At 26.2% G+C, this 16,645-nt stretch overlaps 1 protein-coding gene across 3 annotated transcripts in view; it reads right to left on the minus strand.

Annotated features, from left to right (window-relative positions):
- The window catches only part of LOC132918123 (neuroligin-4, Y-linked-like), a 384,793-nt gene that overhangs the window by 13,152 nt on the left and 354,996 nt on the right, over positions 1 to 16,645 (minus strand). For all 3 annotated transcript variants that reach the window (XM_060979228.1, XM_060979226.1, XM_060979227.1), the window contains one exon: positions 8,458 to 8,612. In XM_060979228.1, the coding sequence (XP_060835211.1) occupies positions 8,458 to 8,612 (155 nt within the window). The remainder of the gene's footprint in view (positions 1 to 8,457; positions 8,613 to 16,645) is intronic.

Consider the following 16,645-nt stretch of genomic DNA (forward strand, 5'->3'; position numbering starts at 1 on the left):
TTATATAATTAAAATAATATACTATTTTGATTTATTAATATCGAATAACGAACAGATAATTATTAATTTATAAGAATTTCAAGTTTAAATGAGCAGGGTAGACAAACAAAACTTTTGTTGGTTATCTGCACTTAGCCTTTTACTCCACTTATACAATTATTTTCAATGAAAATCCATTACAGTAAAAAATAATAAGAAATTATATTTCTTTCGTAAAAACTTAGTTTTATAAATATTCTAAATTAAAAAAATAATCTTTATAAAATATAAAAATTTTCATAAAAAATTGGGCAGTTATAAAATATGGACTATTCTGTATAGATTACATACATAGTATACACATTATATTTTCATAAGTTCCCGAGTATTATACACTCGTCGCTGATTGTTATTTTACTCCATTACGTTTTTATTTAAAATTCTTATAAATCCAAATGGTGCGCGAAGTACTTACGATGTGTGACGACCTCGGTACAGCCGCATTGATTAATAAACAGCTTTGGTCGGGAAACTATTTTCAAGGATTGAGAATAGAGTAATATAATATCGATTATTCGTTTTATACGCTTACATTATAATAATTTACAAAAATGATGGAGGTGATGACGTGTAACCGTGCAACGTTTTTGTGTAAATACTAAATACCCACGTGAAAGTGCGCAGTTTTAATTCCATCGTCTTATTCGCGCATGATTTAATTCAATGAAAAATTATTTCATCGCAACATGTCGCGGATTAACAAGCTCATCACGATCGGTGTTACGAGTTTATCTTGTACAATCGCTAATCGCCGTTGACGAAAACAACCGTAAACTAAATTACACGTTTATATAATAATAATAGTCATCATTTACGACGGTGACGATTCCATGGCTGCAGGTTACTTGCGTCCCAAAAAAGGTATGTTTTTCGAGTAGTAAATTTGACCGGTAACCTGCGTCCTGTTTTGGGGACGCAAGTTGGTTGTATAATAATTATCATCGATATTATCTACTAAAATGACTAAAATCGATAGTTCATAAAATATACTGTATAATAAACTTCACTATTTGTGGGATGGGAACAGTTCAGTTTGTAGATACAATTTATCTAAACCAATCGTGGTATATCATAATAATTAGGCACATTATTTAATTAATAGCATTAATACTACAAAAAAATATTATAAAAAAATACATTTAAAATTAGAATAATTAAAAAAACAAATCGAAAGTTCTGTAAAAAAAGAAAACGAAATTTCTCCATTAAATTGTATAATAAACGTTTCATTTAAATGTATATACTATATTTGAATTGAACTGTAATTATTATTATCGTGACAAAATGTAAAACATATGAATTTTGTATATTGATATAAATGATATGACGAAAATATGATGTTATGAAACTTTTATATTATAAATTAAAATAAACATTATTGTATTTTTTTTATTAACATATTATTGATTTCGATATTTTCGGGACTCAAATAGGTTATAAAAAAGGTATATCAGGACATAAATAGGCTATGACCCTTTTTGAATATTTTTGTACTGGATGTAACTGACCTATTATAATAATAATTATTTCAACACAAGTAGTATGCACCGGATTCTATATTATGGAAAGATTATATATCTGCTAGGCATACGCATAGTCGATAAATTCCACGTCATGCCGTAGAAATCAAGTGTAAGTATATCGAATATTATTATCAATCGTGTTGAAGTCACTCGTAAGCGTTTGGTATAATATTATGAGTCGAGACTTATGAATGTCTAATACAGTTATACCTAATACAATGCGCATGTGCATAATACTTTATTCCACCGAATTTTGTCGTCAATTTAATATAGTTCTATATAATATAATGATAATATAAATATATAAATGTATGTGTGTGTGTGTGTATACGACTTGCCTTGTCGCCGCCCCGTTTAAAATAATTATTATACTCGTCGTATACAACCGTCAACTGCACAAAACCCTATTAAATTATTAGTCGTGTTTTATCTCATCAAACCCACCGCCGGCGCGTAATTAAGGTCAGCCTCGATATAGTATTATTTTCTCTGTCCTTAGTTTTTTTATATTTTTCACTTTTATTACAGGTTCGTTTGCCTCCCCTCGCGATATATATACGTATACTAACTATACTATAATATTATTATTAAGTACATATTATAATATATTGAACGAACCGGCGAAGACGGTCTTATAGGGTTCACCCCGTCGGGCAGGGTAATGTACACAGATCGAAATCGTTTTTAATTAACCGCAAAAATTGCCGTTCATTACGACGAGCCACAACTCCCGACCCGTCGTTGGTCGTCCGCTCGGGGGCGATTACGGGCGGCACATCCTGCTGCCGCTGGTCCCAACATTCGCGGACGTTCCGAAACGACTTCACGTACCCCTTATCGACCTCGCCATCACCCTCCACAACCCTCGCACGTCCACCGCAAACAATTGCTCCCGATGCTTTCGACTTGAGCGCTATTTAATATACTTACCGCTGTACAACGAATGCCAATCCATTAAGTTGTAAATTGTAATAATATATTGTAAAACTCAAAAAAAAAAAAAAAAACGTCTACCGTTGTGGTCGTCACATTGCGCCGGTTCCGTGTACGGCCAACATTACACGATGTAATCGTATACGCATACGAATAAGATAAATGCAACGCGTATCGGCCGGTTATAAAATATATCGCATTGGCGTGACTAGGAGATATCGAAAATAACGACGTGGCGAATCCGGGCAGTGGATTGAACGGACGGAGTGGGTGGTGTCCTGGGTCTGCCGTTCAACGGTCAAAATATTCGATCGATATTGTTCGCAGTAGTTGCGGCTTGTAATTTTCGCAAGATATTTTACATATTATATAAATAAGCGACTGTCTATAAAGTTTAATTAGAAATCTAAATAATATTATAATATCCGAGGAATATTTTTACAATGGCAAGGTAGGTACACCGTTCTGAATTTTTAATTTAAATATATTGATCAATCGTTGTATAGCTCATAAATTGCGAGATCTTCCAAATGGTGTGTGACAAAAATTCGGAAAACTCAGTTATTATTATTTTACCAACTTTACTGTAGATAATTGTTTAATCACTGAATTTAAAATGGTTGAATTACAAAATATTTTTTTACATTATTAAATGAATTATAGTTTAAAGAACAATATAATATATATTTTTTAAGTGAGTTAATTATTGAAAAAAAATTATGCAAAAGAATAAAATACTACTAATAAAAAATGTTATATATAAAATACCAGAGAACAATAATATAGGAGACAAGTATTATTCAAAATGAGCTCTGTCCAAATATTTAAGCCTAACCATAATGGAAATATGTTAAATAAAATCACGTCTGTAGGGATTAACGATAATCTCAATTTCTGAGGATTTGTAATGCGTGAAGCCTGACTAGTTTAATGGTTTTAATAAAATCCATAAAGGCCTAATTAAATTTAGTTTATAGATGCTTTGCTTTGCAATATATTATGATATAATCAGTTATAAAATAATATATAATTGCTCATCACTAGTGATAAATCATTATATGAAAGAATGCGAAATATGTGTTAAATATAATGCATGCTTATTAATTGTCAGAAAAAAAGGCCAAATAATTGGAAAATATAATCTTATTATCAAGCATAACTATAAAAATTATTATTTGAGATACCATCTTTCATTAAAAAAAAATAATTAAACTTGTTCACGCATCATAATGAAAATACATTGAGAAATGTTTCATATTATTATATATAAATCAATAATATTTAAAACCAATTTTTATTTATAGTGTTGTAAAAATATAATTTAAATTTTAAATAAAATGTATGTTAAATTTGTTCTATATTGCTTATTTCAATCAACTCATAAACTTTAATTTTCAATTTTTTTTTTATTTTATTCATTTCAGTACGTAAGAAATGAAGTTACAAAAGCATTAAATGTTGTCTCCGTTTTACAAGCGCGTAATATTGCAAATGTATGTTCAGAAGTTTACATTTAATTTTGTTAGTTTAAGTATATTAGAATAAATTGACCTATTATCAAACATAATGGCAACAACATAATTTGTGTTATGATGGAGTCACTGTTATTATATATAAATCTGAAATTAACCAAAAGTGCGTAAAATATTACAATAATTTAAAAATATTCATAATTCAGTTCACAATTAAAATTTATATTATTATATATTATAATATTACCCTAATTATTGAATACTATAATATTATAGAATATAGTAATTATATATTTTCTTTTTGACAAACTTGTTAGATAAAAATATATGATATGATGTTAATATGTTATAAATAATATAATTTATAATAGCTCTGAGATTTTTTTAATTACATCTTTTAGCATAGTATCTTTTACTATTAATTAGTTTTTATTTAATTTAGGATAAGTAAAGAGTTGAAATATCATAAGATGCTAGACAAGCACTGTTAAATAATTTGCAATTAGTATTTTAGTCAAAAAATATTTTAATATTTTTTTTTTTTATTTGTCTGTAAGAAATTTCCAATAATAAAACTTGAACATAATATTATGTATTAATACATGTATATATAAATATATACATGGTAAAACATTAAAAGCGATTCAAATAATTTAAAATCAGATAAAAAATATTTATTTTAATAAAATAAAATTAAAATTATTGTGTAGGCATATGATTAATTGTAACAATATTTCAATGAAGATGATGAATCAAGAATAATTAATATTTCAAAACGATAGTGGAAAACATGCTTTTAAGTTTTTTAATTTCAATAATAATTGCTTTATTAATTTTTACTCGGAATTCTTTTCGAACAGGTCTTAAGATGAAAATACATTTATTTCAAGATCAATTTATTTTGTTTTTTTCCACGAAAATGATGTAAAATTTTTATAAGTGAGTTTAAATTTATTAAAACTTGTGTGAAACATCACAGAGAAAACTTTCCAACCACGTAAGAGTACCACAAAGGATTATTTTTATATACACAAACTACCATAAATATGTCACCTATTCCGTTTATACAATATTTATTGAACATTTATACACAATACATACTTATTTATTTGGTATTATAATAATTATTATATACTTTTGCCAGTTACAACTTATACATATTTATGAATTCTTAGAGTATAATTCAAAAAGTTAAATCATTTCTGATAATTCTTAATGGAAACGTTCCAAGATGGTGTTATATTTTTTTGTCCCTATTTTATTTATTTTCTTTTGTTTTTTTAATCCAAAACGAGGCAGATGTTTTTGAACAAAAATATGATTGGTGTGCTCAGCATCGGTGGTATTGCCTTTGCCGCCGCGAAGGGAGCAAATCTCTTAATTTCCGAACACTCATAACTTTCACGGGTCCATGAAAATAATCTAAAATGTGTTAGTAATTGAATTAAAAAAATAAAATAAAAATACTAACAAAAAATAAAAATAAAGTATATGTAGTGGTGGCAAGACAGTGTATCGAAAGACAGTTTTTTCATTTAATATCCTTTTGGAAATTATGTTAAAAAGAATTCCGGCAAGTGAAGCATTGATTTTTTACCGGAAGGAGGGTGATGCAACGAGGGTATCCGACGTGTATTTATACTTATACTGTATATAGTACATACACATGTATGCATATCACATATTATACACAATATATTATTACATATATACTATATAGTGTATTGCTTTAATATTACAATCACCTGAGGCCTGCAGCTTGCGGAGCGACCGTTTTTCACCTTCTACCGCACAACCGCCACGATTCCACGTGAATCGCTAAACAATGGGAGATAATAATAACATGTTCTACAACAATGAACGATAAATCGCTACTGATGGAGGGACGGCAGGAGAGTCAAATTAATTTACAATGAAACTGTGCTAGGAGACTTGTGAGGCCAGAAAATATTATTGTTAAAAATTAATTTATAATGTGCACTTACAAGTTATACGTATTATACTTATATGGTAGGTTAGTAAATGATAGATGCGGCGGAATCGGTTGTATAGAATGGGCAAGTGTTCATACTTGATTGTGGAGTAATGGATTCAAGACGATACTCAAGTGAGTTAAGGTGTAAATATTTTATCCATCATATTAATACTCAATTAAGAACTCGAATAAATATGTGTTTCATTAGTATAAACATTTATTGCGTTGTATACTATTGTGGTTAATAAAAATAGAATAATTTTTATAAATTATTTATTAAGACTGGGAAATTTCCAGGTAATTGTATTCCTAATCTTAATCATTAGTTGAACACTTTTTTGAATATTTTAATCCGTTTATATTTTTAATTTTAATTTTGTAATAAAATTGAAGATTGCAAAAAGTAAAAAAAAATATTCGTTTCTGACGAAATGTCTATTAAAATGTTAATATTTTTATAATGAAAATCATTTCTATGAATAATTTGAATTTTTATTTCAAGTTAATTCGAATCCAGTTCGAATATTAATTCTGATCGGAAGCCATGTTTATTAGAGGCGTAACAAAGCTAATAAATCAAAATAAATATTTTGAAATCCAAATATTAATATTATGTTAGCATAATATAAATTAAATTATTTAAGAATGATATCAATCCTTATTATCTATTTTTTTCATCACCAATTATTTTTATTGTGTTGAGACTTGAGGTTAATTGTTAATATATAATTTATACTGGTGAAAATTGTTAATCGATTTGCACGAATATTGTAATAATATGAAACAAAGTATTAATTAGTATTTATTTTTTGTGTATAATATAATATTTTATTTACATCGGTTAAATTATTATAATATTTTATTTTATTTTGAAAAATGTTTTTACTAAATGCAATAATACGAATAAAATGTGTTTGTATTATATGTTTATATGTATATTAGACATTAGTACGTGACGAGAAACTTTTTGAGAAATTCTGGGTTGAAACTTCTAATGAAGTTCTCATGATTATATAATATTATGTACTTCAATACTGTTAAATAAACGTTCCTTATTAAAACTTATAGAATCATCGTGTATATCTTATAGCAAGTGATAATATTCTATCCTGTCAAATTATCCGCTTCTCTTAAACCGTTAAATGAAAATTATGGGACATTTTGAGAATACGCCATAACTCCTGATCAAGTTTCAGATGCCTTGTTAGTTGAGCTCGTTACATATATTACAGCTTTTAACTCCTCCGATCGGGTTACACGGTATCTTGTTTTTTTTTTAAGTCTATTAACAACGTCTCTAATATCTTAAATTCCTAAACATGTCATACCATTGAAATAATTTAAAACACATTATTTTCTTTTATGTTTTTGTATTATAAATTATAATTTTATTTGTATCAAATAAAATGAAATAAAAATAATAGTATATATTATTGATTAAAATGAAGCTTTAAAGGAGTTAAATTGTCAACTAAAATTGATCAGTCCTTTATAAAAGTTAATATATTGAATTTATATATTTTACTTGCAGATATATAATTTATAAATTGTCTTATTACCGTCATATCTGTAAATTATTTTATAAATTTAATTCATTCCCAAAGTTATATTATTGTATTTTTTTTACATTTTAAACATGATAATATTTGTGATTTAATATGATTGAAGCTAAAATATTATGATGTATACTAGTATTCGAATAAACCATAAATACGTGTAAAATTTAATAAAATACAGCTAGATTGGAATAAATGAAATGAAATTAAAACGTAAATAATGTAATACGCATTTAAAATGCAATTCGTTAATTATGATAATAACTGATCAAAACGTTTTGTTAAATGCAATTAAAAGTTAAAACATATGACATGAATAAAAAGTTTTCTCATCGGAAATTAAAATTAAATAATTTTAAAATAATTTGAAACTGTTTCAAATTATGCACGTTGTGAAATGAAAAAAATATGTACAATCGTATAACATGTATGTGTACACTGTTATTTAATAATTAACTACCTATAATTTATTGATACTCTATTAACAATTATTAGCTGTCAACTCATAATTAAGGTAAGATGAAAAGGGATGTTGCCATGCCACAATATTAAAGCCTAAAGGTATGATAGATTAAGTCATAAAAACATAACACAGTTATATGATACATGAAACTATTAATAAATCCATTTAAATTCTGGACAAACAATTCTAAAATCTAATAATATATGTTCTTACAGGATTTTCTTTAAACTTTTTACTTAGAAGTAAAAATATTGCCATATTTTACATGGTTTTACCAATGTCATTGTCATAATATTTAGTAACACTTTCATATTTTTATATTTTTTTTTCCGAAGAAATATATATTTCAATTTAAAAGTGTCAGCTGAATTTTTATTTGGAAAAAAAAAAGAAATTCAAATTTCAAAACATAAGAATTTCAATATTCCAACAAACATATTTTGTTCATGAAATTAAAAATGATTTTGATAGGAGATTACAAAGCAAGGGTACTTACCCGGTTCTTGCAAAATTTCCTAAGTAGAGTATCATAGCATCAGACAACAAAGCTTCTGATTTTGTAAAATTTCTGGAAAAATGATTCATGCCATCAGTTACCATTGGAGCACCGAACATATATGGAAGTTCTTCTCCGTGGGCAGTACCTATCCGCTGTAAAGAAAAAAAAAATGAAGTATTAATATTAATATAAGTATTAATCACAATTATTTTACTGAGAAAATTCTTTTCGAAGCATTTAATTTTACTTGTCCTTGTTTACGCGATTATAGTATGTCTAAAATATTAAAGTATATTTTTTTGTTATTTATACTACCTATAATACCAAATATTTTTACTAATATATTAAAAGTTATCTCAAGTTTAGGAATAATGATACATTTTTATTTTTAGAGTACACAAAATTTTATTATAATAGATGTACGTACATGTAATTATGAATTTAGTTATAAATCATAATTTTAAAAGACGTATTAATATCTGAAAAAGTTAATGAATGAAACAAACATAACAGGAAATTGTAATACATAAAACTATTATTATTTAAAACTAAAATATTGTTTTTAAAAAAAATGTAATGGATTTATTCACTACGATGATAAATATCCAAGAGAGTTTACAAAAATATATTCATAATTTAAAATTATATTGGTATTAATTTTAAAAAAAATATTAGAATATAACTTGAAAACAAAAATCTCTACATTTTTAAGTCATTTAAGTATGGTATTATAATCTAAAATACACAACATTGCACTTAGACTTTCCCCATTGCAACACTTATTCTAGTTATTCTTATATATACAAATATATGTAAAAGAAACCAAAATAAGGATTTAAACCACAAAATCCAACGATAAATTAAACTTAGAATGATTAAAATATATTAGAATAAGTACTGAGATGAAAAATTACACAGACGTAAAAGAAAAAACTCCAAATATTCATAAAAAGTAAGATTTGTTTTTATTTAGCATTTAGTTATAGGAAACTTGGGAGAATTTTAGACTATTGGTGTATTTTAATTTCATAAATCATCTTATTTTGTTAAAATATATGATATATATATATCATAACATTATAATGTTATAATATTATATATTATTTGATATTTAATTATATTTATTTTATATGAGAATGAACAAGGTAATCTACCGTAGAAAAATATCTATACACGTATAAAAAATTTTAAAAATTGTTCCACTTTAGGTTTTAAATAATATAATAAGTACTAAATAATTTTTAAAACCTAAGTAATGATAAGCTTTATATATTTTATAAATTTACTATTTATTGAATTTCATAAAAAGAAAAAAAAATGAAAATGAAAATGGTTTATGTTAGGAATGAATGTGAATGAGTCTTTTAAAAATACATAACTACTATTAATTATAATTCATTTGTTTTGTTAGTTTTAAGTTTATAACAAATTTTGATAACCATAATAGAAAATATTGAGTTTTTATAATTTTTTTTTAAAGGAAATTATTTTTTAGTATATATAAAAAGAACAATCAAAAATCTTATCTGCGAAGGAAAAACTCACGTCATTGTAAAATCAATATTTCCATTTCTTTACTTAGAATCGAAAAATTAAATCACTATAATATTATATTACAGCATTTTTAAGATTCTACAGAATATTGAGTATTTTATCGTACACTACACCATACTATAAGTTAATTTATTTATTTTTTTTAAGTTCTACATTAATGAGTTTTCAAATACCTTATATATATATTATAATTTATAATATATTACTTTACATAAACAAATGTATTGTATATTAATTTAATATTTTACCAGATATTAAATAAGTCATAATACAAACAATACGTAAGTTACTTTTTAGTTGTTAATTATTTTGTAGACTACATGACCTTTGTTTTATTTACAAGTATCGATATTATAGTTTTGACAAGAAATAAGAACGGTTTGTAAGCATATTTTAAAATATTAACCTAGATATTCAAATACAAATCAATAATATTAATTTAAATGTGTATAACTTCTAATTTTTAAGAATGTTTTTTCTTTTAGTATTAGTTATTAGTTATTACGTATTTAACACATTGACCATCATGAAATCTAATAAGGTACAAAGGATCATAATAATAATTAATGTAGTTATTATTGCAATATAAAATATAACTTAATATGAAACATTTTTGTTATTATATTAATAAAATCTCATACATAATAATAAACAAAAAATAAAACGTATAATAATTATAACTGTATATTTTCATACAATATAATACTAATAATAAAACATTTTTACTGTAATAATATTATTCATTGGCATATTATCAAACGAAAAATATTCGAATGATGAGTTAAGTAATTCATTTATATTCCTGAAATTCCTTTTATAAGATTAAAAATTAAGAAATACCTTTACTGCACTAACACTTGTAACTCGTGAAGACGATGAATAGCATTGTTATTTTGATGTTTTGGTTAAAATAAAATATAATCTATAATCCGTAATAAGTGATAAAAAACACGAGATAAAAATAATCAAATAAGCTAACGTTAAAAATATTAATATATTATAATAATAATTTTAAACGCATAATGAATATATAAAATGTATGATCCATTGTTTTATTATAAATTAATGCACATTGCAAATAGTGTATCAAGTAAATATATTATTATGTTAAAAAATTATGTATTTAATATTTTAATTAACAAATATTTTATTTTTTTTAATGCTAAAAAGTAAAAATTAATATTTTATAGAACTGATAACGATGTATTAATACACGTAATATATTAATTGCATATTATTTTGAACTTAATACAGTTAATAAATATGCGTAAAGATCTAAAATCTCAGAATATACATCAGTAAATAAATAATTGACCCATTGCTAAGCCGTCTAGAAGGGCTTGATCGACTACTAAATTGACTAACTTGAATCTAAAATTACTTGTCCCTTTCTAGTTTCAACAACAATAACAAACTCTACCAAGCCTGTGGCAGTAGTTATTGGGTAACCCTATTAAAACTCGACGTTGATGCATTTGCATGTTTTTATACCGAATAGTCTAAAAAGTAACTATGTAGATTAGCTACAAACTTAAATAACCAACGTTGACTGACATAGTTCACGTCTCTCATATTTTTTTTATTCGCATAATATTTTGTACTTTGAAGTTGTAAACTATGAAAGTAATCGGATTTGAAAGCATTTTATATATATACATACATATTGATGGTTATATATATATATATTTTTTTTTAATGGAAAAATTATAATACACTTGGTTTATTTTTATATTGAAACTGGCAAATATTCTTTTTACAGTTAATGAAAATGTATTTAACTTGAGTAACAATTTCTAGTAAACAGCAAAAAATATCGTTTGTTCAACTACTTTTGAATTCAGATTAAAAAATAAATCTTAAATTTTTAGAAGCATATAATACGAATAATATTTTTCTGTTGGACTTTAAATCGTGTTATTGGTGTATTGTTAACCCCCGTAACGGCTAACTCAACACGATGTATAACAATACCTAATATTATATAATACTCGTATAATATGTATTTTATTGTGCTCGCCAACGGTTTCAAAAGTCGGTAAGAGAATAATATAATATTATATTGTATGTGGAGGCGTTTGTATGTGCGTTTCGAGTACCTATATAATAATATCATACGTCATAATATTATATGTGTAGGTACAACGTACACACTCGACGGGCCGACTCGAGTGCAAGTCTTGGGCGGCGGTTCGCACGATTTTGTTGCGGCTAATTTCAAACATCCTCCGCCAACCGCGGCGGCGGCGAACCCTACACCCGGCACGACAGTCACAGCCACTCGAAATCGGTCGGCGGACGCGACCAGTTGGAAATCCCGTCGAGAGCGCGTCCCGCCAACGTACAACATCACACTATCATATTACTACAGTGTAATGATATTATATAATATTAAATCATCTGATCTGCGTCATTATTAGCATAAAGCAACGGTTTTACGGGCGCAGTATACATTTTGACACTCGACGTTTTTAATGCCTATTAACCAGACACTGGTGCCACACGCACACACAAACAGATATTTATATCGCCATAAACTATAGGTAGAGGTACCTGCTGGTGAATTATTACGGTGTTTAATTCGGACCCGCCGGTGCTGATTTTAGCAGTTTTCGTGTGAAACGGCCGTGTAAAATTGTTAAGCCCCCGGAAACTTGTTTGTACTATTTTTTTTATTATTTTTTGTTTTTTTTTTTTTTTTTGTTTCAAATACGTATCAGTGGTCGTCGTAATGTACTTGGCACTGTGCAGTGTTATTGTACTTGTATAAACGAGAGTGTCCGTCTCTAATTCGTTGGTCTGCCAGACCGCAACACATAATACGTATATACCTATATATATATATATATGTTATTACACCTATGTATATGAATTGGGCGTCAACGTACATACGCATAGCGATAATAATATAATATAACAGAAATGTTTAAGTACCTATACAACTGACTAACGTGATCCGTATATTTCTCTTTTTATTTAACAGAAAAAAATAAAATATATTTTCAACTCTTAAATATTTTATACGTTGCTGTATTTTATATTTTGTATGCCATATAAATGCTTTTTTTTTATCTTATTTCAGAAACTTTATCCTGGACCGTTAATCATAAAACTAAAAACATCATTTTATTTATTCTTATTCTAAACGTGCGAACTTTATTTTTTTTTAATTTTATTTTTTAACACTAGAAATAAGAATTGTTATAATATTTTCCGTTTGTTTAAAAATGTTGGAGATTATGAACAATGACACTGAATTAACTGTGTAGGATGTTTATACCTAAATTTAAATGTAGATATTAATGTCTAAACACACCATATTTTAATTGTGAGCTAAAATACACCGATTTAAATTCACTAAATTTTATCTTATTACAAGTGAGTAAAAAGAACTACATTTTTTCAAATAATCTACTAAATTGAATTATACAATATATAATAATTATCTAACTTTTGAGTAATAATACTGTATATTATTTAAAATTACATGCTGAAAACCGTATAGGTACAGTACTACAGTTATACTAACCCAATTTTATTATTCACGAATAGAATCAATTGTCTAATCATTTTCGTCATTGTACGCCAGTGGTCTTTTTTATTTGTTTCCTTTACCTTCATGATTTTTATACCCAAGGGCCGCCTTTGTGACAAATGATAATCCTATAGAGAATAGACACATATGCAATTTATTTATACTTAAATGTAATGACGTCAATAATTTTTATTGCGAAGCCTTTTTCTGTAGTTTTTAATTACATTTCATTTATAAAAGCATTAAAGTGTTCATATATATTTCTCATTACTATTTTAAAACCGCACACACACACACACATATATATATATATATAAATATATATCTTTACTATTTTAAAAATCACGTGCATTCAATTATTAATGAATTAAGTCAATGGATATGTGTTTACCGTGAAACGATTTCGTTTGTACGTAACACACATCTTTTATTTACTCATAATGGCAAAGGTTCTACAGTTTAATGTGTAAATATTGAATTTTAATTAGAAAACCATAGAGTTACAAAGTCATTGATCATTTAAATTTTTATTTTGTTTGAGAAATTTCCCAATTGGCCACCTTCAACAAAATTAAAATATATTATTTGATTTGATTTACGAATCGTAAATAAGGAAATATTTTAAAAATTAAATAGAAAATAAATTATTTGTAAGAAGAATTTACCTAAAATTCTATCATATAAATAATTTATCAACTCATCTATTTGTGACTTGTTTTAGATTAAAAAACGAAGTTTTTAATTAATTAAAATTGAACTTATTATATAGATTTCAATTTGTGGGTATATACACATTTCATTTTTAATTGAAAGCTGGTTATACTAGAATGAAATGCGGAATATATTTTGTATATCGTAAATTAATTTAGTTAACGATAGAATTCCATGTCATACCAATATTTTTTTTTTAGATATATTTTGTCGTACATTTTCAATTGAAAGTTAATGAATAATTGAATTGAATTCATTACTAAGTTCAGTTAATTTTATTTATTATTATTATTATTAAATGTGGTCGTTGTGACTTTGATGATGAATATCATTTTCAGATCGTTTTTAATTGTAAACTTTTGTCAAACGAAAAGACAGAAACAATTATTTCAAAAACTATAAAAATTAATTTTTTTTATTTTTGTAGTCTACTTAATATATAATATATATACAAATCTAACACCCACAAATTCAAACTTGGTATACTTACAATTAGTTGGACCAATCATGTTATTTATTTTATTAGTGTATTTTTTTAAGATTTTAAATTTTTATATGCATAAAACAACAAAATAATAAAATAAATAAATAATAATAATTAAATTTATTGTTCGTCTTGAAAATAATAAAAAAATATTAAATATTTGATAAATGTTTGCGTATAGGTAAATAAGTATTTCAGCGTGATTTTTATTTGTTGTTTTAAAAACACGAATTGTTTTAAATTAATTTATTATCACAAGATTTGTTTTGTATAAATCAATTTATATTGTTTAATTATATTTTACTAACTGTCTTGAATTATTATATTATTATTGTAATTTTATAATCAAAATTATTTAAAACATTGGGTATTTTAATATAGTACATTTCGGACTTTATATTGTTTGTATATATTAATTTATATTATTTGTTAAGGTAATTTATTTACTTCACTAAATCTTAAGAAAATAAATTTATAAAATCTAAACGGTATAAGAATTGTTGTAATTTATTTTTAATATAATAAGTAATTTAAAATACATTTCTGGATTAGTTTTATATTCGTTTGTCGCAACTACTACTATTAAGCTATTTATATGTTTCATTAAATTTGGATTAAAAAAAAAAATAATACTTTAAATATATTTATTGCTTGTTTTGCGCTATGAAAAATTACATTTTTGATGAGTTAAATACCTTAAGCGAATTCTCGTCAGTGAAGTTGGATTATACATACTGAGCGTCACAAAGGGCCTATAATGGACGTGCAGTGTAAGTCTCGAGAAATAAATAACCATCGAAAATCTATTCTAATCCATTGCAATGTCAGAGGGTTAAAAACATACGAATAAATCTATCTATAAGGTGTACAAGTGCGCGCGATATATATTATTCCCTTATCACATTTTCTTCTTTCTTTTGACCTGCTCGCACATGTACAAATGGCAATACTTCTTCGGTATTTTTCCCATTCCAATACATTTAATTTCACCATATCAATTACTCGTGGCTTTTCTTCTTTTTTTTCATCTCATTTGACGACACCGGTAAACTATAGGTACGTTGTATTTATTATATACGCTCTCGGAGGCTATCAGAAACCTCGGGCAGTAAAAATTCAGCGAAAATCGTTGTCGAACGGTATTGATGTTTGTTTTCGTATATTGTGTACCATTATTGTACGTAAATCCGGTTATATTTAAATTGGTCCGATGAACAACAACGCGGGTCTCTCGTTTAATTTCACCCGCTATCACACGCACAACATGTCCTATTGCGATTTTTAAAGAAAACTGAACCACACGTACCGACACGATGTTAATCCCTCCGGGTACACTGTTGCGTACACCACACATGCACACCACACATCGTTTTCATTATACACATATACACACATGAGATCGGTCCGTAAGTCAGAAACCTCGTTATAGTTAGACGTATTTTTACTCCTGACTCCCTAGCACGCAGTCACTTGGGCAGAAAATCCAAAAAGCCGTATATATAATATATTATCTAACCGACAGATCTAACGCGCGTATCACGCAGAAAAGCGAAATGATTATTCTTTTCTCTCGTTTTAGTTTTTTTTTTTTTTGTTCACGTCACGGCCACTCCTACCTAACTTAACTGTTCTTTACACGGTTACACAACGATTCCTATACCCCTCTCACCATTCTATATGTTAGTGGATCCATTCGTATAGGTAGGTGGCTACTATCAAAAACGTATACCACACCTATACGCGTAATGGTGCTGTGTTATGAACTTAGCAGCTAGAAAAGTTATTTGATTTTCGTAACTCCAGAAAGTAACCATTGTTTAAATTTTTAGCAAAAAGATGTATAAGGTATCAATAGATACAATATACCAATTTGTATTTTGTATTAACTCAGTAAATACTATATA

The sequence above is a fragment of the Rhopalosiphum padi genome, chromosome 1 (genome assembly GCF_020882245.1).
Source record: "Rhopalosiphum padi isolate XX-2018 chromosome 1, ASM2088224v1, whole genome shotgun sequence".
In the NCBI taxonomy this organism is placed as follows: Eukaryota; Metazoa; Arthropoda; class Insecta; order Hemiptera; family Aphididae; genus Rhopalosiphum; species Rhopalosiphum padi.